General features: G+C 44.2%; 2 protein-coding genes across 2 annotated transcripts; one reads left to right on the top strand and one right to left on the bottom strand.

The window, feature by feature from the left end:
• Positions 1-423: 423 nt before the first annotated feature.
• LOC106608821 (uncharacterized) lies at positions 424-7,636 on the bottom strand. The gene is made up of 2 exons (XM_014206988.3): positions 7,346-7,636; positions 424-2,794 (listed from the first exon to the last, which is right to left on the bottom strand). Exons 1-2 carry the CDS (start codon positions 7,512-7,514, stop codon positions 1,395-1,397), a joined length of 1,569 nt encoding a protein of 522 aa, XP_014062463.1. The 5' UTR covers positions 7,515-7,636; the 3' UTR covers positions 424-1,394.
• Positions 7,625-20,760, top strand: wrap53 (WD repeat containing, antisense to TP53). The gene is made up of 11 exons (XM_014206987.3): positions 7,625-7,869; positions 8,149-8,633; positions 8,831-8,996; positions 9,205-9,300; positions 9,400-9,508; positions 9,723-9,811; positions 17,297-17,520; positions 18,387-18,604; positions 19,029-19,132; positions 19,368-19,511; positions 19,700-20,760. Exons 2-11 carry the CDS (start codon positions 8,348-8,350, stop codon positions 19,929-19,931), a joined length of 1,668 nt encoding a protein of 555 aa, XP_014062462.1. The 5' UTR covers positions 7,625-7,869; positions 8,149-8,347; the 3' UTR covers positions 19,932-20,760.
• Positions 20,761-24,171: the final 3,411 nt, after the last annotated feature.

Here is a 24,171-nt window from a genome sequence, read left to right on the forward strand (position 1 = left end):
TGAGAAAACGGCTGATTCAAAGGGGGTGTGGCATATTCTGGAAGAACGCCGCGCTAGCTGCTGAAAGGGTATTTATGGGAAGATCTCAAATGGCATACTCCTTGCATCCTTGTCTCCTTCTCAAAACCCATTGGAGGAGAAGGTAATTGGAGCGGGACCCCTGGCTTTCTCATCTAATGGGTTCTGGATGACACTTCTCCGTCCGTCTACTAACAAATGACCACTTATCGGTTTCCGGTTCACGGAGAGGAGGACAGGAGTCGAGGACAGACTTTTTTTCCAATGGAGACTCTCCCAAGGAGCTATGACCTCTGCCATATTGGATTTTCATTCATTTTGGAAGTTTGAACCATAAAAATCTTCTTCTCATGAACCACGTCCGATTCAGTCGAAACTCAGAAGTTAATTAAGAACCCCCGTCTCTGAATTTGTGAAAAGCTAAGAATTTTATTCAAAAGATGACAGAGAAAGTGTCCATTTTGTCAAAACAAAACTACATGTTCACACCAAACCCAGCTTAACCCAAACTACTCAACTTCTCTTTGATCCATCCAACAACTTAGTACTGATTGAGTCCCATAGGGCGGCGCACAATTGGCCCAGAGTCGTCCAGGTTAAAGGAGGGTTTGGCCGGGGTAAGCCGTCATTGTAAATAAGAATTTGTCCTTAACTGACTTGCCTCGTTAACTAAAAATACAAGAAAATTGAGGGGCTTAAGGACACTACAAGGAAGGTCTACTACAAAGCACGAGTCAGTATCTCCAAAAACAGAATGCAATTCAGTTGTTTACGTCAAACTGTTAACAAATCTTCTCAACTGCGAGTACGTTTCAGTAACAAGATTTGTAGTGAGGGGGAAAAAAAGTTATTGGTTAAAAAGCCTTTATTTTTGCGGCAGTGTCACTCCTTATTTATTTACCTTTATTTAACTGGGCAAGTCAGTTAAGAATAAATTCTTATTTTCAATGACGGCCTAGGAACAGTGGGTTAACTGCCTTGTTCAGGGGCAGAACGACAGATTTGGACCTTGGGGATTCAAACTTGCAACCTTTCGGTTACTAGTCCAACGCTCTAACCACTAGGCTATGCTGCCGCCCCTTATCCCGGCGGTATCAAAAACAAGTGGCAAAATATCTTGCTCAAAAGGTTCACTAACAGAATGCTCTAATTAAAATTCTAGAAATATTGTGGCCAGGAGCTTTCGTGGCTGCTTGCAGCTATATTTTTACTCCCGGTTTCTTTCTTCGAGGACATTATTAACATGCTTCAGCAGATGAGCCTTAACGAATGTTCTATCACACACTGAGCCGTCATGTTGTTTCACTCCTGGGTGAGTCTGAATATGTTCAGTTAGGTGTCTTTTCTGCCTGAAGCTTTTTCCACAGTCCCCACAGCTACAATGATTTCACTCCTGTGTGAGTCAATAAATGCTTCTTTAGGGCCCCATTCTGACTGAATCTTTTCCCACAGTCTCCACAGTGAAATGGCTTCTCTCCGGTGTGAGTCAGTGTGTGCGTCTTTAGGGCCGACTTCTGCCTGAAGCTTTTCCCGCAGTCTCCACAGCTAAATGGTTTCTCACCTGTGTGAGTCAGTATATGCTTACCTAGGTCTCCCTTCAGATAGAAGCCTTTCCCGCAGTCTCCACATATAAATGGTTTCACACCTGTGTGAGTCTGTGTATGCATCTTTAGGGACCCCTTCAGAATGAAGCTCTTCCCACAGTCTCCACAGATAAATGATTTCACTCCTGTGTGAGTCAGTTTATGCGTATTTAAGGTCCCCTTCTGCCTGAAGCTTTTCCCACAGTCTCCACAGCTAAACGGTTTCTCTCCTGTGTGAGTCAGTGTATGGTTCCCTAGGTGTTCCTTCTGACTGAAGCTTTTCCCACAGTCACCACATATAAACGGTTTCTCTCCTGTGTGAGTCTGTATGTGTCGGTTTAGAGTAATCTTGTGATAAAACCTTTTCCCACAGTCACCACAGATAAATGGTTTCTCTCCTGTGTGAGTCTGAATGTGTCGGTTTAGAGTAATCTTGTGATAAAACCTTTTCCCACAGTCACCACAGCTAAACGATTTCTCCCCAGTGTGAGTCCGTATATGCGCAGTTAGTTCCTGGCTCTGATAGAAGCTTTTCCCGCAGTCACCACAACTAAATGGTTTCTTTCCAGTGTGAGCCAGTTTGTGCACAGTTAGGTTCCCCTTGACAGTGAAGCTTTTCCCGCAGTCACCACAGCTAAACGGTTTCTCTCCTGTGTGAATGCGTATATGGTTCCCTAGGTGTTCCTTTTGACTGAAGCTTTTCCCACAGTCGCCACAGCTAAACGGTTTCTCTCCAGTGTGAGCCAGTTTGTGCACAATTAGATCCAATGGTGGGCTGCTGTTAAGTCCGACTTGGTCACTGCTTGTAGCTGAGCTGTGGCTGGAGGCATTGTTTTGACTATCTGGAGGGTCAAAGGGAATGTCGAGACCCTTTAGGTGGGTCACAGTCCCGAAAGGTTTGAGATCCACTGGTTTGGAGTCACTCTCTCTGTTCTCGATAGTCTGTTCAGTCATGGACTGAAGTGGGTCCTCCTGATCACATTCATTTTTCACACAGGTAGGAGGGAATTTGAACTCTGTGATATCAGCCTCCAACCCTTGAAGCCGCTCTTCCTCCTGACTGATCCGGAGTTCCTCCTGTTCCTCTTTGATCTGTGTGGGCTCTGGGTCCTCCTGCCCCAGACTGGAGCTCCACTCCTGCTGCTCAGGGGGAACCTCCTCTTCAGAGACTGCGAGAGAGAGCTGCAGGGAGTCTGGAGGGAAAGAGAGGAGGAGCAGAGGTTACATGTATAGTCTTTAGATATGCCTGAGTGCACAATGCCATTTCAAAATGCTTGTTGTGATACAGACAATTATTTAATCACATATATCAATTGTTTATAAGTTCAATTCATTTTGTAGGCTATACATTCACAGTGGAAATTAGCTTTTGACTAAACCCGGCACATTTACATGGATGTTGTAATACTGATGTTGATTAATGTGCATTGTCCCCTATAAATAAATAAATCAGACCAGTGAATCTTGTTTCTCATGGTCTGAGAGTCTTTAGGTGCCTTTTGGCAAACTCTAAGTGGGCTGTCATGTGCCTTTTACTGAGGAGTGGCTTCCGTCTGGCCACTCTACCATAAAGGCCTGATTGGTGGAGTGCTACAGAGATGGTTGTCCTTCTGGAAGGTTCTCCCATCTCCAAAGAGGACCTCTGGAGCTCTGTCAGAGTGACCATCGGGTTCTTGGTCACCTCCCTGACCAAGGCCCTTCTCCCCCGATTGCTCAGTTTGGCCGGGCGGCCAGCTCTAGGAAGAGTCTTGGTGGTTCCAAACTTCTTCCATTTAAGAATGAAGGAGGCCACTGTGTTCTTGGGGACCTTCAATGCTGCAGACATTTTTTGGTACCCTTCTCCAGATCTGTGCCTTGACACAATCCTGTCTCGGAGCTCTATGGACAATTCCTTGGTTTTTGCTCTGACATGCACTGTCAACTGTGGGACCTTATAGAGACAGGTGTGTGCCTTTCCAAATAATTTCCAATCAATTTAAATGACCACAGTTGTAGGAACAACTCAAGGGTGAGCAATGGAAACACGATGCACCTGAGCTCAATTTCCAGTCTCAAAGCAAAGGGCCTGAATATTTACGTAAATAAGGTATATATATATATTTTTTTTTAGGTAGTGTGTGTAGATTGAGGGAAAACATTTATTTAATCCATTTGTGGATTATGTGGAAAAGGGAAAGGGGTCTGAATACTTTCCGAATGGACCCCCGGGCCTGGGTCCTGCGGATGAAGCCCGAGCTGGAATGTGAATCTAACTGAAGCTGGTTAGCTTTAGAAAACCCTGAGTAGATCTAGCTTGCTTCGTATGATACCCCTCAGAGATACCTAGTAGGGCTGTTGCAGTGACCTTATTACCACGACACCAGCAGTCATGATCCTAGTAAAATACCCACATGACCATTGAGTGACAATCTCCTTTAATACACTCTAGCAGCCTGGTCTCATAGACTAGACATAACATAGTAAATATAAATCCAGAAACTAAAATTAGTTTGGTAAGACAGATGGTTACGCAAACTTCTAGGAAGCAAATGGTTGCAAGTTCAAATCTCATCACGGAGAACTTTAGCATTTTACCTAATAAGCAACTTTTCAACTACTTACTACTTTTTAGGTACTTTGCATGTTACCTAACCCTTTTAGCTAACCATAACCCTTTAACCTCACTCCTGACCCTAGCGTTAGCCAGCTAGCTAATATTATTAGCCACCTTTTATTTCAAAATCATAACATTTTGTACATTTTGCAAATTCGGAACATGGCATACGAATTGTAATTTGTAACATATACTTAATGGAGTGTCTCGGATTTACATACAGAATAATATAAAATGCTCTGAGACCAGGTTGCAGCAACTCTGGACATGTGTTGGTAGTACCCAATTTGCTAACAACCATCAGGTCACTAATAGCCTATTACTCAGGGCTCTATTGTCCCGCTAACTGCTCTGACATCAATGCAGGGGTGCAACTTTCACTGGGAATATGACCCCCCCACATTCTAAAATTGCATTTTTGTCCCCCCCAGTTTTATAATCGCACTCTGATTTAAAAAAAAACACAGCACCGGTGTGCTTTAGGACCATGTGGATGCCTCAGAGCGGTTGGGTAGGCTGTTTCCCAGTTTTAGTCAGCTGGATTTAGGACCGCATGGGACACCACATAGCATGCGGACAGGTTGTGTGAAGGCAAAGCTTCTGAAAGGCTGGCGTATAGGACCGGCGCGGGAGAGATGATCAGGGGCAGCTGCTGTCTGTTGCGCTTTTTTTCTGAGTTGTAAAAGCAAACAGAGCAGAAACTGGCTACTCTTTAGTTGACTGATCTAGCTGTCAAGGTAACTGCTGCTTGACGGGAAAAAAATCGTATTTATTCCCTGTGCTGAGCTAGTAGTGTAACTGACATGTTACGTTAGCCAGTGTTTCATCCCCTCTCGAATGAAGTGAATGAACTAACGTTACTAGCAGCCAGTTCGGCTCTAGCTATCTGTCAGGTAGCAGTATCTAAAAGCTGTTGTGAGTATTGAAATGTTTTGTAGCCTTTGTTTTGTCCTGTTTCAATAGAAGTACATTTTATGATGTACCATTAGCTAGAGCTAGCCAGAAGTTTGCTCACGTTAGCTAGCTAGCTTACTAACTTTAGCTATTATTTTTGCCTCAAATCACTAGACCTGAATCAAACGATTTAAGCGGTCAAATGATTGAAGACCGATTGAAGACCGTTTCTTCAACGTAATGTGAGTTTTTATTAGTCAGTATAGCAACGTAATGTTATTGATCTGTCAGTTTCCCTAGCTAATTTCCTACTTTTCACACCGACACATTATAAACAGCTCTACAGGCTTCACTGTCATGGTGCACAGTCAGTACACAACACTATGCTCATCATGTCTTAACAGGATCAGATGGTGACAGGTGTCCCAGCAGGGTCAGACAGCCAGGGAAGACCAGTCTACAGAGCTCAGGTGAATTCTGCATTATAACAATCAGTGAATGGATACAATGTCCCATCTTGTGTTGATGGGTAGGCAACATGCCTCCGATGAGGAATGACAAAGAATTACCTTGGTGTACATTTATATACATTGTATTGTTTAAGAATAGAATCAATGGTTCAATAATTGAAATGACCATTATTCCCAGATGAATAATGGTCATTTCAATTATTTGTTGTTCATATAATCTCAAACATAAATTACTGCCGTTTAAGACCATCCATAGAACATACTATATGCCAGTGAAACTGAATATCATGCACTCAGAAATGTCATTCTTCTGCTGGAGGTGTAAAACACAAAAAGGGGACATATTTGTATATGTTATGGTCTTGTGTTGGATGGCTTAATTCTGCCACTATGTCTTAGTATGTCTACAGATTATCCCTGTTTCTGTCTGCTTGAAAACGTTGACACTGCAGACTGTTATCAGAAGAAACTGTTTAACCTAGCATTTATAGCGGCTAAGAAATGGAATGTTGGTTATCGTCCCACAATGTCACAATGGATGGCAGAAATGCCAAGTTATGCATTACCAGATTAAGGGTATACTATGCAACTTTCATAAGGTTTGGATGCCTTATATGGAATACTGTATGACAAAAGGAGTCTGTATTGAAAACATGCCCACATCAGGGGAGATACCTATTTAGGCAATCCCTAGCTGCTGGGCTGCTCAGTTCTGGCCCTGGGTGTCTGCCGTACTGTTGATTGTCACTTGGCCTAACACACCTGAAACCAATAATGAATGTTTAACTAAGATCCTGTATTGGGTTGTAAAAAGAGCTCTACAGTACTATTAGGCCTATGATGTAAATTATATGAAGGATGTACTATTTCCGTGTGCTAATGTGTAGGAGGTGAATGTGTGTTTTTATTAAACTTTTGATTTCCAAACCTTTCCCTTGAGACCAAAAAAGGAAGTTGTGTTGGGGAGAGTGGAGTTATTGACTAGACTGTAGGGGCTTTGGCTGGCTGGGCGGTCTGGCTGAACTTTGATATAGAGGATGTCATAATAAATACAATCAAAAATTAAGTCTTTGTACTTTATAAGACTTGTTAATTTGTTAGGCTATTGGTTAAAGGTGCACACAATACTGATTATTTAATTATCATTGATCTAGTTCAGTTTTATCAATCACTTAAACATATTTAATAACGGTCTCTTACATAGCTTGATGACTGTCTGCATTTTTGCTTACTACTTTTTGTTGTTCTACATAGAGACAGCTAGAAAGGCCATGGGTCATATTAGATTGTGTAGAAATTCAGGAAATTAGCTTTAGATACCCCAAAAAGTGGGATGACCCTCAGACCCCCCCCCCCCCCCCCCCCCCGCCAAGTTATGTCCCCACCACTTCTAAAACCAAAAGGTGCCCCCTGCATGCTGTATCAATGCAAATGCAATAGAGAATCACATCAAACACTTGTCCTCAAAACAGTATCGTGATTTTAAAACTCACCTCACTGTGATTATTCAAATTGAAGAAAGAGCTTTAACAACAGGTTGAAACGAAGTGGAAAACATGGTCGTTGTAGATGTTGTTTGATAGCCTAACACGAAATGCATAGCGCGTCCGATCTAAGCATCATTTTGAAGGATTTTCATGATCTATCTTGCCTTTAACCCCGCGGTTATCGACTGTGCCACAAAAGCATGCTCCAATGGCAGAGTCGATATCCGTGCTTATAAACCAGGATCGCTACAGTAATACAAATTATTGTTTACAAAACAAACAAACAAAAAACATACGAACCTATTCTACATAGTTTTATCTCTGGTGTGAACCGCAGCAGTCTCCGTAGCCGATCATTCTCCTCCTGGTACTCCGCTACCGCTTTCTCAACTGCTTCGAAAATCTCCTCAGCAGCAGACTCCGTTAAACGCTCATTTAAAAATAAACGCAACAACTGTAGTTTAGACATTTTTCAGTGGATAAGGTTGGGTAGCCTATTCCGTATGTAAAGGATCTTTGGTTCAGTCAGTGTGTCTTTCTTTTGTCCACACAAGGAATGCGAAACCGTAAAAAAAGAAAAGTCACCCCGTAGTTCCGAGGAAGGGCTGTGTTCAGCGGGAAGTCTCGCGATAGTTCCGGTGACCGTAACATGGCGGTGTCTTGTGTTTACAAATTCGCAGCATGACTTCGTGACTGCTGCTATCCCAGTCCAGTGTGCTGCTACGTTGTTGGCATTCGAATACTCCATTTCGGTAAAGAAGAGGTTCGCCTTTGCCGTAGAGGCTGTGAAACCTAATAGAAAAACCGTAAGGCCGACCAAAGAGGTAGCTAACTAACATTAATTACCATCGCTAGTTGTCCATCTGTAGCTAATGTTTTCTAGTAGCTAGTTAGCTAATTGCTAAACTAGCCGTAATTTAACCAACCCTCGAATTTAGGATCATTCTAACAACACTGATGGCGTAATTGTGTCGATATAGTGGTGTATGCTGAATGATTGGTGATATGTTTGTTAGCTAGCTAGATGGGTTTTATTTGACGTGTATCAATGATGTAGCGTGTTCGCATTCAATTTCTCCCTGCCGACCCCTCTACCCCTCCAGTGTCCCGTGTAGTGGGTGAGGTGATGACCACAACCTCCCCCAGACATCCACAGTGCAGGAAGAAGCACCCTAGTAGCACCTACCACACTAACGTCTGACAGGCAGGGAGCCAGGATATACAACTCAGCACTGTGACGCCGGGGGAAAGAAGATTTGAGAGGAAGCACCGAAGGATAGGACGAAAGAGTGATCGAGAGAGATGTCTGGTCCAGTAGAGGGGGGTGAAAGTGGGGATGTGGCAGAAGTTGGGCGGGAGGCAGAGGCGGAAAGCGAGCCTCCTCAATCAGCTCCACCTCTATCCCAGGGTGAGTTCTTGGAACTGGGGGAGAATAAAGAAGAGGCCCCTCCAGCGGCTAAGCAGCCCAGGCTCAGTGGAGAGGGGTTGGGGCTGAGTCTCAGCCTGGACCCCCCTGATACACATGGAGGACCCATAGAACAGGCAGGATTGGGGCAGGAAGACTTGGCTGTACTGACCCATAATGGAGGTAAAGTTGTTACCAGTTGTTGTATTTCAGGAAAAGCTTCTAAATAGTCTAAGTCAATGCTTATCATATGTGTGATTCACATTCCTTGTAAAAAAAAAAAAGTTTAAGGGACAGAACATGGGGAACATAGCCTCTCGCCTCTTGACTTAATGGAATAATAGTATTTAACTCATAATGTTTAACCATATCTCTTACAGACGCCAACCAGCCAAGTGTGATGGAAGGAGGAGAAGACGACATTGGAGCCAAAGAAGTAGAATGGCATGAGAATGGAGCTCCTTGTGAGGATCATGGCACAGGAGAGGAGAAGGTGGAAGAGGGGGAACAGGAAAGCTCAGCTGAAAGCACTAGCGAAGGACAAAAGTATGTGAAGAATTTTAGCATTATTCTAGGTAAATACTTTAGAAGCTAAAATATTAAGCACACAGAGATTTGGGGTTTGAAGAGCCATTTCAGCTGTGGAAATTGGGTGTCCAAACCTTTAAATTATCCATCCACTGATTTGCTTGTCCTCATCTATGTATTTCTCCTGTACTGCGGCCTACTCTGATCCCCTCGCTCCTATCTGCAGCCTGGGTCTCGATTTCAGCCAGAACCCCCAGATGCTGACTGGTTCCTGGGCTGAGTACTCCAGCCTCCCTGAGAACTACCTCAAGGGCTGCAAATGGTAAGTCCCTCTTAAAATACTGTTCCTTGGTTGATTACGTGGCTTTAGGATCCATTTTGCTTTACAGGCTATCTGAAAAAGTAACTGTTAATTCTCCAGGGCCCCAGATGGCTTGTGCATCCTGACCAACAGTGCAGACAATGTGCTGCGTGTCTACAACCTCCCCCCTGAGATCTACAGCTACAACTGGGACCTGCTCACTGAGATGGTGAAGCTCCAGAGATTTAATTCACTAGAAAGCCAACAAAACGGGGCGGGATCAACCTGAATTTGTCCAATAGAAACGCTTGTTTTCGTTGCAAATTGTTTTCTGTAGCAAAACTTATTGCTTAATGAATACACCACAGGGTAACTGACTAAAACGGCTAGGTTCCCCTTGGAGATCAACACAGTATTTATCTCATGTCTCCCCTTCCCTGCAGAGTCCAGTGCTGAAGATGGCAGAGGGGGACACCATCTATGACTACTGCTGGTACCCCAAGATGAGCTCCCTGGACCCTGACTCCTGCTTGTGAGTTCAATCAACCGAAAGTTATTTCTAAAGTCATTTGTTTATGTCAACAGTTGTCACAAAGTACTTTAAAGATGGAATCCGCAGTAGGGGTAGCAGTTCCACTGTCTGTCCCACTTCTGTTTTGTTTTTTGCTGACGAAGCAGAGCTGGGGAACGTCACGCATCGCAGTCCCAAAACAAATCGGTCCCCCAAAAAATCGGTACATATTCAGCTGTTCTATCACGCCTGCGATGATGTCTAAGGGGGGGGGTAAAAACATTGTTCTTTGTTTGAAATAACGTCTTTGTTGTTCTAATATCGATAACGGACGTGACAGTTTCACTGCTATGGATTCCAGCTTTAATGATTCCAGTTTTAACCTCTCTTCGGGAGGTGGGACGCTATTCAACAGCCAGTGAAAAATCAGAGCGCCAAATTCAAAACCACAAAATGTCATAATTCAAAGTTCTCAAACATGCGACTATTTTACACCATTTTAAAGATACACGTCTCCTTAATGTAACCACATTGTCCGATTTCAAAAAGGCTTTACGGCGAAAGCATAAAGTTAGATTATGTTAGGACAGTTCCAACACAAGAAAAACCACACAGCCATTTTCCTAGCAAGGACAGGCGTCACAAAAACCAGAAAACCAGCTAAAATTATGCACTAACCTTTGACGATCTTCATCAGATGACACTCCTAGGACATCATGTTACACAATACATGCATTTTTTGTTCGATCAAGTTGATATTTATATCCAAAAACAGCCTTTTACATTGGCGCGTGATGTTCAGAAAATATTTTGCCTCCAATACTGCCGGTGAATCAGCACAACGATTTACAAAAATACTCATCATAAACGTTGATAAAATATTAAACTGTTATTCAAAGAGTTATAGATGAACATCTCCTTTATGCAACCGCTGTGACAGATTTCAAAAAAGCTTCACGGGGAAAGCACACTTTGCAATAATCTGAGTACTGCGCTCAGAAAAAGACATCAAGCAATACAGATACCCGCCATTTTGGAGTCATCTAAAATCATAAATAGCATTAGAAATATTCACTTACCTTTGATCTTCATCAGAAGGCACTTCCAGGAATCCCAGGTCCACAATAAATGTTGTTTTGTTCGATAAAGTCCATAATTTATGTCCAAATACCTCGTTGTTTGCACGTTCAGTAAGCTACTCCAAGTGTAGGAAGCGCGGCCAAAATGTCACGACGAAAAGTCAAAAAAAGTTATATTTACGTTCGTTCAAACATGTCAAAGGTTGTATAGCATCAATCTTTAGGGCCCTTTTTAACTTAGAACTTCAATAATATTCCAACCGGACGATTCCAATGTCTTGAAAAACGTTTTGGAACACAGCTACCCCTCACGTGAATGCGCGCCAATGAACTCATGTGCTTTCCTGAGTCAACAACTTCCTTTGTCCGCTCTCTGTTCACCATAGACGCCTCAAACAACTTTCTAAAGACTGTTGACATCTAGTGGAAGCCTTAGGAAGTGCAAAATGAACCTTAACTCACCGTGTGTTCGATTGGCAATGACTTGAAAGGACTACAAGCACCAGAATTCTCACTTCCTGCTTAGATTTTTCTCAGGTTTTTGCCTGCCATATGAGTTCTGTTATACTCACAGACATCATTCAAACAGTTTTAGAAACGTCAGAGTGTTTTCTATCCAAATCTACTAATAATACGCATATTCTAGTTCCTGGGCCCGAGTAGTAGGCCGTTTAATTTGGGTACGTTTTTCATCCGGCCGTGAAAATACTGCTCCCTACCCTAGAGAGGTTAATGATGTCATTGGAAACACTTGATCTTTTTACTACAAAACATAGAAACGCGCCATTTTCACACATGTTGATGTTGGGGTGGTGCTGGAGAGTATGTCTTTTTATTTCCCTTTAAGCTACAGTGCCTTCAGAAAGTATTCGTACCATTGACTTATTCCTCATTTTGTTGTTACAGCCTGAATTCAAAATGGATGAAGTAGATTTCTCACCCATCTACAAACAATACCCCAACATGTTTTTAGAAATGTTTTGAAAATTAAATGCACAAGTATTCACACCCCTGAGTCAATACATGTTAGAATCAACTTTAGCAGCGATTACAGCTGTGAGTCTTTCTGGGTAAGTCTTTAAGAGGTTTGCACAACTGGATAGTACAATAATTGCACATTATTCTATAAAAAAGTCTTCAAGCTCTGTCAAGTTGGTTGTTGATCATTGCTAGACAGCTGTTTTCAAGTCTTGCCATAGATTTTCAAGCCAAAACTGTAACTAGGCCACTCGTCTTGGTAAGCAACTCCAGTGTGCATTTGTCCTTGTGTTTTAGGTTATTGTCCTGCTGAACGGTGAATTTGTCTCCCAATGTCTGTTGGAAAGCAGACTGAAACAGGTTTTCCTCTAGGATTTTGCCTGTGCTTAGCTCTATTCTGTTTATTTTTATCCTAAAAAACTCCCTAGTCCTTGCCGATGAAAAGCATGCCCATAACATGATGCGGCTACCACTCGGGCTGTGGTGGTCATGACATTTTGTCAACCGGTTATTGTCATGCAAAAGACTGCAGGTCTCACGGTAATTGACCATTAATTAACATCAACGCGTTTATCTCCAGGCCTCCACACATGCAAGCCGCTGATGCCGCTTTTGGAATATCTACATTTTTTAAGAAATTATAATAAATCAATTTAATATACGCCATCAAAATAAATCCATTATTTATTTTAGCCTTGTCTAAAGAAACATTATGATATGAAGAAAAAGTATTTGAGAAGAACACAGTAGGCCAACTCATATTCTCTTATCTGGCTATGCGCCAAACCGTAGGGCTTTTCATTTAGCAGACAAGATATGCTTATAAGTCGCCTGCCATTTATTTTACATTATATCATTTTATAGTAAGAAGAATATAATTGTACTTAGCTGAGTAAAATAGAAAGGATATTTTTCCCATTCCAGAGCGAGAGTACGCAAATGAAGTGGTTATGTTCAGCGTAAAAGTGATAATTTGAAACGGGTCATATACACTAGATTTACAGTTATTTGGCAACTTTAGTTGTGAATCATACAAACCTTGGAATGTCTTACAAATCAAAAGATACATTGGCTACATTGTGTGACTACAGGCTATTGATGATTTGAGGAAGTTACAAAAAAAGCTTGCGCTCTGTTCTTTGCCTCAGGCTGCACACGCTGTTATCATCAAGTGATCATATTTTCACCCATCAGACTGTCAATTTAATCTTGTAAATATGTAATGAAAAATAATAATTAGTTGCGAATTAGAAAGGCTCATTATCAAATGGGCAGGAACAGGGGCAAAATAAGTTAATTACATTTATGACTACTCCGGTTATTTCGCCCCGTATTTCGCCCCGCTCAAACGCCGTATGCCATGGGCTTTCCAACCCTCTTCCTGCTGCTACCCAGTGCCTCATTTGGGAAACCAAGTGAAATCTGTTCGGGAACATCAATAGTAACATGTTTTCCCAATAAAAAAGATTTCATTAAACATTTGACAGCCCCCATCTCTGCATACTGGAGAAAGGAATGAAGAAGAGAGGGGAGGAGATGGACACACACGGTGGCACCTCTAGCGCCAGGGTCAGCGCACTCTCAAATGTGTTTTTTTTCCGTCCATCATTGTAAGCCTGCCACACACACTATACAATACATTTATTAAACATAAGAATACAAAGTAAACCATTTTCACTGTAGTGTCCAAAACGTCTTTCAAGCAGGCGTTCCCTTGGCAGCATGAGCCTCTCAGGGAATGCTGCAGTGTACCCAAGTGGCATCGTGAGTAACTGCATAGCCCCGTTGGAAAATCATTATGGGCTCTTTTGAAAATGTCTAGTTAAGTAAAATAAATTCTGACCCTTTACACAAATTGTATTTGTCACGTGCCCGAATACAACAGTGAAATGCTTATTTACAAGCCCTTAACCAACAATGCAGTTTTAAGAAAATACCCCCCCAAAAAGTAAGAAAAACAAATAATTAAAGAGCAGCAGTAAATAACAATAGCGAGGCTATATACAGTGGGTACCGGTACAGAGTCAATGTGCGGGGGCACCGGTGTTGAGGTAATTGAAGTAATATGTACATGTAGGTAGAGTTATTGAAGTGACTATGCATAGATAACTCAGTACTTTGTTGAAGCACCTTTGGCAGCGATTACAGCCTCGAGTCTTCTTGGGTGTGACGCTACAAGCTTGGCACATCTGTATTTGGGGAGTTTCTCCCATTCTTCTCTGCAGATCCTCTCAAGCTCTGTCAGGTTGGATGGGGAGCATCACGGCACAGCTATTTTCAGGTCTCTCCAGAGATGTTCAAGTCCGGGCTCTGGCTGGGCCACTCAAGGACATTCAGAGACTTGTCCCGAAGCCATTCCTGCGTTGTCTTGGCTGTGGGCTTAGGGTCGTTGTCCTGTTGGATGGAGAACCTTCGCCCAAGTCTGAGGTCTTGAGAGCTGTGGAGTAGGTTTTCGTCAAGTATCTCTCTGTACTTTGTTCCGTTCATCTTTCCCTCGATCCTGACTAGTCTCCCAGTCCCTGCCTCTGAAAAACATCCCCACAGCATGATGCTGCTACCACCATGCTTCACTGTAGGGATGGTGCCAGGTTTCCTCCAGACGTGACGCTTCAAGCGAGTTCAATCTTGGTTTCATAAGACCAGAGAATCTTGTTGCTCATTGTCTGAGAGTCCTTTAGGTGCCTTTTGGCAAACGCCAAGTGGGCTGTCATGTGCCTTTTATGGAGGAGTGGCTTCCGTCTGGCCACTCTACCATAAAGGCCTGATTGGTGGAGTGCTGCAGAGATGGTTGTCCTTCTGGAAGGTTCTCCCATCTCCACAGAGGAACTCTGGAGCTCTGTCAGAGTGACCATTGGGTTCTTGGTTACCTCCCTGATCAAGGCCCTTCTCCCCCGATTGCTCAGTTTGGCCAGGCGGCCAGCTCTAGGATGAGTCTTGGTGGTTCCAAACTTACACTTACATTTGACATTTTAGTCATTTAGCAGACGCTCTTATCCAGAGCGACTTATAGTAGTGAATGCATACATTTCATTTCATGCATTTTTTTTTTGTACTGGCCCCCCGTGGGAATCGAATCCACAACCCTGGCGTTGCACACACTATGCTGGCGTTGCGAACACCATGCTCTACCAACTGAGCCACAGGGAACTTCTTCCATTTAAGAATGATGGAGGCCACTGTGTTCTTGGGGACCTTTAAAGCTGCATACATTTTCTTGGTACCCTTCCCCAGATCTGTGCCTCGACGCAATCTAGCACTGAGATGCTATGCCTTAGACCGCTGCGCCACTCAGGAGCCCGAGTGACTCATCACTGCCAGTGTGGTGGTAATAGTCTCTACAACAGCCCTAGCCACCACCATCCTTCAATATATGAAGAGGGGTACTCAGTGTTGTTGGATTTGCCCCAAACATAATGCTTTGTATTCATGACATAAAGTACATATCTTTACCACATTTTTTTTGCCATTTTAATTTAGTGTGTCATTGCAAACAGGATGCATTCTGTACAGGCTTCCTTCTTTTCACTCTGTCATTTAGGTTAGTTTTTTGGAAAAACTACAACGTTGTTGATCCATCCTTACTTTTTTTTTTTTTTTTCCTATCACTGTAACTCTTAAAGTCACCATTGGCCTCATGGGGAAATCCCAGAAAAGTTTCCTTCCTCTCCAGCAACCGAGTTAGGAAAGATGCCTGTATCTTTGTAGTGACTGGGTGTATTGATACACCATCCAAAGTGTAATAAATAACTTCACCATGCTCAAAGGGATATTCGATGTATGCTTTTATTTTCACCCATCTACCAATACTGTAGGTGCCCCCCTTTATGAGGCATGGTTGAATAGTGTTTGAATACTTATTGGCTATTGTTTGGGATCCCCAAAAAGTTACATATTGCTGCTTTAACAGAACTGTTTTTAAAGGGGCTTTATAAAGCACTGTAATTATTATGACTCCGTCTGTGCTGTGGCAAGCTGAGATCAATGTTGCCCAGTCGTTACCGTGGAGAATGCCATTGTCACGGATTGGTAAGGAGGCCGCTAACGAGGGCTCCTTACCAACAGCGCGCACCGCTTAACCCCCCCCCCCCCCCACTGCCTCCGATGGTTCCTCTCTGATCAGTGCCCAGCGTGGGTTTCCTCACCCCATGAAGTGAGGAAAGCAACATATCCTCTAGACTAGAAGGAGGGGGAATGAGGAAAAAGTAGGAAGAAATGGAGGGAATGAGAAAAAAGGAAAGGGAGTTGAAGAGAGGGGAGTGGACGATGAGAGCACGAATGACCCAAGGAGATGATTATCTGAGGGATGAACCCCTTGAGAGCAGGACCCTGAGAGGAGCCAGGGTAACAGAGACGAGGATGCTAGTCGGAGCTGACACACCATGTGAACTCCATCTGTGTGTGTGTGTGTTCAGACAGCATGATATTTTGTCTGGTGTTGTTCAGGGTTACGGAGTGGAGTCAGTCAGGTGGGATGACGTGGCCCTAACGTTTCCTAAACATTTGTTCGGGGAGTCAAATGAACCATGGAAATGTATGTTTAGAAGACATCATTGCGTCATGCTCACAGGTGGACGAGGCCTACTCCTGTTTGGGTGTCTGGGGAATGTACTAAGATCTGATTGGTAGATATAGTAAAAACATGACATCATTTACAAGCATGTGGTGAGGGTCTGTGAGGGGCAGTGGGATTCTTGGCTGTTTTTGTCATATTGGGAGTGCTACTGTTTAAATTATCCCTCCCTTTTCCCCACCCCATCTTTCTCCCTCTCTTTTTGTGTCTCTCTTTCTCTCCAGCTTTCCCTCCTCTCCATCCCTCTTTCCCTCCTCCCTCCCTCTTTCTCTCCCTCTCTCTGCCAAAAGCCATGCGCTGTACCCTCCTGTAGAGTGTAGAATGGTCACTGGTGTTCCTCCTTTGAATTGCTTTCTGGGCCGGCGTCCAGGCTAGCTGTGGTGTACCATTATAATGAGGAGCTTCCCAACAGACAGAACAAAGACACAGTGCCATTAGAGCACTGAGCCGCCCAGGCTAATTTCCTCTTGGCTAATTGAGCCTCAGTTCAGACAGCGATATTTAAGCGTTTGTTGGGCTGTTAGGTTCCCCCTGCTGTTACGTTAGTTGAAAAGCCATACAGTATGTCTGTCTGATGGCTCGTTTTTTTTGTCCATTATAAAGCAACAAACTGTTACTGAATAGATAAGAGGGGCTGAATGAAATTCAAAGTGAAATAGTGACTGGGGAGTGAAGTACTGAAATGTCCTCTCTGATGGATCTGGCACAAAGCAGTGTCTGTTTTACAAGTGAGATGAAAAAATGACTTCCTTTGTCCTGTTGTGACCCACACTTGTTTCTTTTCTTCCTCCATAATTTCCCTCAACCTCTTCTCCCTCTCTCCACCCCTTTTTTTTCTTCATCTCTCCATCCATCCTTTCCTCCATCTCTCTCCTCCAGTATAGCCAGCAGCAGTCGTGATAACCCGGTCCATATCTGGGATGCGTTCTACGGGGACCTGCGTGCCAGCTTCAGACCCTACAACCATCTGGACGAGCTGACCGCAGCCCACTCCCTCTGCTTCTCCCCAGACGGGTCACAGCTCTACTGCGGCTTCGACAAGACAGTCAGGGTGTTCTACACAGACAGGCCTGGACGAGATTGTGAGGAAAGGCCCACTGTAGGTTAGTAGAGTATATAAGGGTTTCCTAAACTCGGTCCTGGGCCGGGTGCACGTTTTGGTTTTTGCACTATACATCTGATTTTAAAATAACCAAGTCATTATCAAGCTTTGATTATTTGAATCAGCTGTGTAGTGCTAGGGCAAAAACCAGAACGTGCACCCAGGGGGGAGTTTGGGAAACATATTGGTGAAGTACAGTACCAGTTACGGATTGGTAGTGGTGGTCATTGCGCAGTATTTTCATTTGGGTGCCCAAATGTTATTTGTTCAATCATTCTCTACAGTGTAGATGGAGTAATATCCGTTATAATTTGTAATATCAGCTATAAATGGGGCGGCAGGTAGCCTAGTAGTTAGAGCGTTGGGCCAGTAACCGAAAGGTTGCTAGATCGAATCCCCGAGCTGACAAGGTAAAACATCTGTCGTTCTACTCTTGAACAAGGCATTTACCCCACTCTTCCTAGGCCGTCATTGTAAATAAGAATTTGTTCTTAACTGATTTGCCTAGTTAAATAAAAAAATGGGTGTCCTGACTCTCTGTGGTCACTAAAGATCCCATGGCACTTATTGTAAGAGTAGGGGTGTTAACCCTGGTGTCCTGGCTAAATTCCTAATCTGGCCCTTATACCATCACGGTCACCTAATCATCCTCAGCTTTCAACTGGCTCATTTATCCCCCCCCCACCCCCTTCTCTCCCCTGTAACTATTCCCCAGGTCGTTGCTATAAATGAGAATGTGTTCTCAGTCAACTTACCTGGTAAAATAAAAACATATTTTCCTAGATTTATAACCCATTAGTTATAGCAGCAGCGCAAACCAAAACGGTCCTTAATATGTTGATCTGAGTGTGTGTGTTCCCTCTCCAGTGAAGAAGCAGGGTCAGGGTCAGAGTGGCATCATCTCCTGCATGGCGTTCAGCCCGTGCCAGTCTGTGTACGCCTGTGGCTCGTACTCCCGCACCGCAGGCCTCTACTCCTGCCAGGACGGCTCTCAGCTGGCCCTGCTGCCGCCCAGGCACCACGGGGGCATCACACACCTCACCTTCTCACCCGACGGACACTACCTGTACACTGGGGGTCGCAAGGTGACCGAACGCAAACACAACCTCAAAGGGCGACATGGGGCTTAAAACAGTTGTCCTTTTAAAACAGACCACTCAGAGATTTGGGTAGGAGGAGCACAGTGTCACAGTGGAGAATGTGGTGGTTCTCTAAAACACATACTGTATTTACACTCATACCCACATTCACTATCAGTGTTATTTAACTTGTAAGTCTTGAGGTGTGTGTGTTTTTGTTTACTATTCTTGTGGGGACTTCTGGTCCCCACAAGAATAGTTAAACACACACACACTTCACCAACTGGGGACATTTGTTGGTCCCCATAAGGTCAAATGCTATTTCTATGGGGTTAGGGAAAATAGGATTTTGAATGGGACTGAATTTTGTGTCCCCACAAGGTTAGCTGTACCAGACTGTGTGTGTGTGTGTGTGTGTGTGTGTGTGTAGGACCCAGAGATTCTGTGCTGGGACCTGAGGGACCCGGGAAAGATTCTGTTCTCTCTGAAAAGGAATGTGGCCACCAACCAGCGGATCTACTTCGACCTGGACCCGTAAGTCCATACCCTGTATCTTGTCTTCCTGCTACTCTCACAGCTAACTGCAGCCCGCCAATGCCCCCTGTCCCGTTCCACCATTTGAGAAACCCTTGACTTAGTACCTAATACCCTTGCACCCTTAATTACTCTTCATAACATAATTATACTCTTCATAACTGCTCTTCATATTATACCATCTCTCGGTCTGTCTCTGTGTGTGTAGTTGTTAATGCTGACCGTGTGCGTGTAGGTCTGGCCGGTACTTGTTGAGTGGTGATACAGAGGGGGTGGTGTCAGTGTGGGACACCCTCACAGCTCCCCCCGATGGTAACCAGGAGCTACTGCAGCCTCAGCTTCACTTCCAGGCCCATAGGGACTGCACCAATGGCATCAGGTAGGCTTTACCAACATTTTATTAACATTGTTTGACTGCTGAATCTATTTAATATACTAAATATATATATATCGATTTTTAGAAGTGATCTCTCACTTGCTGTTTGGGGGCAGCAATGTATTTGTCACTTCAATATCGCTCTTATTTTCTCTCAATGTCCGTCTCTCGTCCCTCCATTCTCCCCCTAGTGTCCACCCCTTTATGCCGTTGCTGGTGTCGTCCAGCGGGCAGCGCCAGTTCCTCTCCCCGGGGGACAGTAGTGATGGAGACTCCTCGGGCTCTGAGGGAGATGTCGTGATGTTATCACCTACCCCAGAGGTCAGACAGGACAACGCTCTGACTGTGTGGTGGGCCGGACCACTTAGCCCAGCCAGCGAGGGGGCGCAGGAGGAACCACCGCCAGTGGTAGTGATTGATTGATTGTGGATTAGCCCAGCTCAACCCCCCCCCCCCCCTCTGGACTGAACAAATATCAAACTGCCAATATGAGAAAATGTAGTAGTAGTACGTTTTCTGTTTAAAAGTATGGCAATCAATATATTGAGTTGTCCCTTGGATCCAACGAATTACAGTTTCCCCAGTCTCGAAGCCAAGGTACAAACTATTGTGAACGCTAACATGCTACTATGCTAGCAGGGAGCTTACCAATTCCAAACTAAATGTAATTGTAAAACCTCTCAGGTTCAGATGACCACCACAGCCAGACCAGGCCCTGTGTGTTGGATGAGCACAGTGTACGTTGCGTTGTGTTGAATGTACACCAATCTACCATCCAATCATATGTTGCTCTAGGGGAGTGTTCAGTTTACCTCGTGTTAGTCTTTTTTTATTGTTGTAAGTGCCAAGCTGGTGCCATGGCGTCGCTATACATCAGTAAATGTATATTTTTGTAAAGCCATGATGAATATTGTAGTTTCTGAATGTATTAAAATCGGTAAGCAGTTAGCATAATTGCAGTAACCACAAACAGACGGATACGGCAAACGTCTTTTTTTGTATAGTGAACGAGATAACAGACCAACACAAACGTCGGTCTGTCCTTTTCTATTCCTTTCCCAGCGAGTCAACATGACACCTAGCAAGTGATCTACTGCGCACAGCCGATGTGGGACTAAGACTGCACGAACGACTTCTTGTGGAGGGGGGAAATGATTAACAAGATTTGTATAGGAAGAACGGTTGTGTTGTAGCACAAGTGATATTGTTTGTAGAAGTAACCTACTAAATGCTTTTTTGCAAGTTCTCCGTTGCTGGTTGCGGTGTAGTCTTGTCTGCAAATTCAGGGAAACCACTAGAGGGCAAACTGCTCCAGGTGGGTTGTCGGTTTCACACAAACGTCTAATTATTTGCCTTTTCTTGTGTCGGTGTTATGCTGAAGCTGAATGAATGTGTTGTAAAAATTCTGTTCTATTTTGTCTCTATATTTAGTTATTGTAGAATAAGCTATTCTAAGAAGCCGAGGGGAATATATATATATATATTTGTTTTCTGAGACGGATCTGTCATCTACCTTTCGAGCATACCCTCAAACAAATGCACACAGACACACGTTGTAAAACCACGGGTATAAGTAGCGCTAAGTGCCAAGTTGGAGAGCGACACTGTTGTGTTGTGAAAGTTGCTAAGCGACCGTCTTAGAATAAGTGAAGGGCCTAGGGAGGGTGAAGTGGGGTACAAGACGGAGCGGGAGCGGATGAGGGAGCGTTCGTGCCGAATCGGTGGTGTGATCTTCACACAGACTAACAGCGAGGGGTTGCTTTATCTAACTAGCCGAGAGTCATCTTTTAGGAGTCTGAGGGTATTTTTAGGAGTCAAACAGAATAGGGAGGGTGGAATCCTCATCTATCCAGCCTAGGCTCGTTAGTAAGATGGGTGTAGTCTTCTGTTACCAGTCTAGGGGTGTCTGTCCTCTGTTAGGGGTTGAGAGCATTTCTGACATGGGGCTTCTACAGAGGATGCTGAACCAGTCCAGCCTCTACACAGGCTCTTCCACACACATCCTGGGTTAGACTCAACAATGCAACACTCAAACCATGCTTAATGTAAGCAACTTCCACTAACAATGGAATGTAGAATAAGGTACTTCAGTCCAAGGTGACACGTTTTCTTCCTCCTGCTTTCTTTATTTCTTCTTTATTCACTTCTAAACAGCCTCCATAAAAACTGCAAACAACATGAGACGTTTAGCTATGTCGTAATTCTACCTTCGTTCCAAGACACCTTTTAATGTTATTGTATTTTCTTGAGTGTTAGTTATTTACTTACTCTGTGCAATTGTATTTGGTTCCATTTCTGATTAATCGTTTCTCGCCCCCCTCTCTGCCTGCCTCCACGCTCCATAGTCAGTCAGAAATGCTTTTCCTCCAAGTGGGGAATACCAAGCAAGTAGCAATGTAAAATAATGGCATTTTGACGTTTTGAAAGACATTTGTATACAATTATTCAAATGACCGTCCGCTGTTAGAGCATTAATCCGAAGGAGAAAGCACTCAGAGAACAAACACACTGACATCAGTTTGACCAGGGGTAATTCAGCATGGAGAAAGAGGATGACATCTCTGGAGGCAGAATTGTAAATGTCTGTGTAAGCTGGTGTGTGGTGTTTCATGTTTCTCTGCTCTCTAGCTGCTCCACTCTTAAAGGAAGGAACATGTTTTCAGGGCATGGGAGGAGGGAAATGGAGGGAATGGAGCTTCTGCCACCGAGGGCTTGTGTCATCGATGTCACACTTAAGTTGTTTTCCTCAGAATGAAAATATCCAAGTGTGGTTCAGTGGCAGGGGTGAGATAAAGGGTCCTGTGGGGCTGCAATGTGCACAGGCTTAGTGTGCTAATGTCGGGCTGGAACAAAACCCTGCACTAATAACCACTCCAGGACCAGAGTTAGCTGACCTTGTTCTGTGTTGGCCGTTTCTCTCTCCTTCCACCTCTACCTCCACAAGCCCCAGCCACGACGCAGGGCTGGCCTCTCTCTCCCCCCATTTGGAGCAGACTAAGGTGGGGTCCACACAGAGGGAGCCCCCCCTCCCAGATGGAGGTATTTCTGCAGAAGGCGGAGGAGGATAAAGCAAAAGCCTTAAATCCAACAGGTGGTGGTAGATCACACACACCAAGAAGACAAATCATGGATGGAACATTTTATATTTCAATGATCAAATCAAGTTAACACATTTAATAGCCCGTCAACTCATTATTCAGGCCTATAAGTTATTTCCTCTCTCTTCCCTTTTCCAAAGGCTTTAGAATTGATTGACAGACACATTTCCTCTTGCTTACACGAGAGGTGAAGGTAATTGGCATGTGTTTGTTCTATATCCAGCTGCACACACAACTATGATCTCACCTCATTCAATCCAGATGTGTTGGACTTCCATGTGAAATACCGACCTTGATTAACGCACTGATAAACGTACAGTGGCATATCACTATAACCCATACATTAAACTATACATTATACACACTGAGACCAGGATCCTACCGCTGCAGATTTTACATTTCCAATATGTTCTCCTCCATAAGGAATATGTACTTTAGCACCCTTTGCTTCCTCTTTCCCCACCTCCTCCCTCTCTCTCTCTCTCTCCGTACCTCCTCTCTTGCTATTCCCTCTGGCGGTAGATATATAGTTATGATGAACACGCCGTATTGAAGTGGCAGTTGAGTCTCCTGGCAGATAGGATGTATTACGGCTGGGAGTTTAGAGGCCCTAGCTGGAATAATGGCTTCTATAATTGCACTCTAGGGAAAGGTACAGCAGCTAGCCCTAAGATTTTACTCTTCCTCACCAGCCCTGAGGCTTACTACCACAAACCACTGAGCACAGTGCCAATTCTAACCACCCATCATTCTCTCTTTCCCTCTCTCCATCCCTCCTGTTCCTTCTTCCTTTCATCTTTGCTTCCCTCTCTCCGTCTCTCCTTACCTCCCTTTGGACCTCCGTTGCTTTCTTTCTCTCCCTCCCTCCCTCCCTCCCTCCCTCCCTCCCTCCCTCCCTCCCTCCCTCCCTCCCTCCCTCCCTCCCTCCCTTTCTGCGGGACAGGGAGAGGCTGGAGGCCAAGCAGAGACGGGGGGAGCGGGTAGAGCAGCAGGCCCAGTTTGAGGAGTGCTTTGTGGGGCTGCGGGAGGAGATGGAGAGGGGGGTGAGAGTGGTGGTGGTGGAGGAGGAAACATGCAGGAAGGATATGGGCTGAGATACAGAGAGAGGCGGTGGAGGAGCGACTGAGAGAAGCAAAGGCCATGGAGGCTAAAGCCTAGGTGGGACAGTTCTAAACGTGTGTGTGTGTGTGTGTTCCACAGCTTGTACAGACCCCTGTCTGATTCCACTCTCACTTCACCCCTCCTCGCTCTCAATTCAGGGCTTTATTGGCATGGGAAACATATGTTTACACTGCCAAAGCAAGTGGAATGGATAATAAATAAAAGTGAAATAAACAATCAGAAATGAACAGTAAACATTACACTCACAAAAGTTCCAAAAGAATGGAGACATTTCAAATGTTATATTATTGGTTATGTACATTGTTGTAATAATGTGCAAATAGTTGAAGTACGACTTCTACTCACACACACACACACTCAGGAGGACATGAAGAGGTGTGTTAGGGAGACAGAGGCACAGAATGACCTACAGACTCCCCAGGACAGACAGCATGGAATTCTCT

This window comes from Salmo salar, chromosome 07, assembly GCF_965601325.2.
Source record: "Salmo salar chromosome 07, fSalSal1, whole genome shotgun sequence".
Taxonomy (NCBI): Eukaryota; Metazoa; Chordata; class Actinopteri; order Salmoniformes; family Salmonidae; genus Salmo; species Salmo salar.

What these genes read in the sequence shown, in the direction of transcription:
- LOC106608821 (XM_014206988.3), bottom strand. Translation starts at nt 7,514, where the DNA reads ATGTCTAAACTACAGTTGTTGCGTTTATTTTTAAATGAGCGTTTAACG. An exon ending in GATAAAACTATGTAGAATAG is followed by an intron (nt 2,795 to 7,345) that starts GTTCGTATGTTT and finishes CTTTCCCTCCAG; the next exon opens with ACTCCCTGCAGCTCTCTCTC.
- wrap53 (XM_014206987.3), top strand. Translation starts at nt 8,348, where the DNA reads ATGTCTGGTCCAGTAGAGGGGGGTGAAAGTGGGGATGTGGCAGAAGTT. An exon ending in GGGACCTGCTCACTGAGATG is followed by an intron (nt 9,509 to 9,722) that starts GTGAAGCTCCAG and finishes CCTTCCCTGCAG; the next exon opens with AGTCCAGTGCTGAAGATGGC. An exon ending in ATCTACTTCGACCTGGACCC is followed by an intron (nt 19,133 to 19,367) that starts GTAAGTCCATAC and finishes GTGTGCGTGTAG; the next exon opens with GTCTGGCCGGTACTTGTTGA.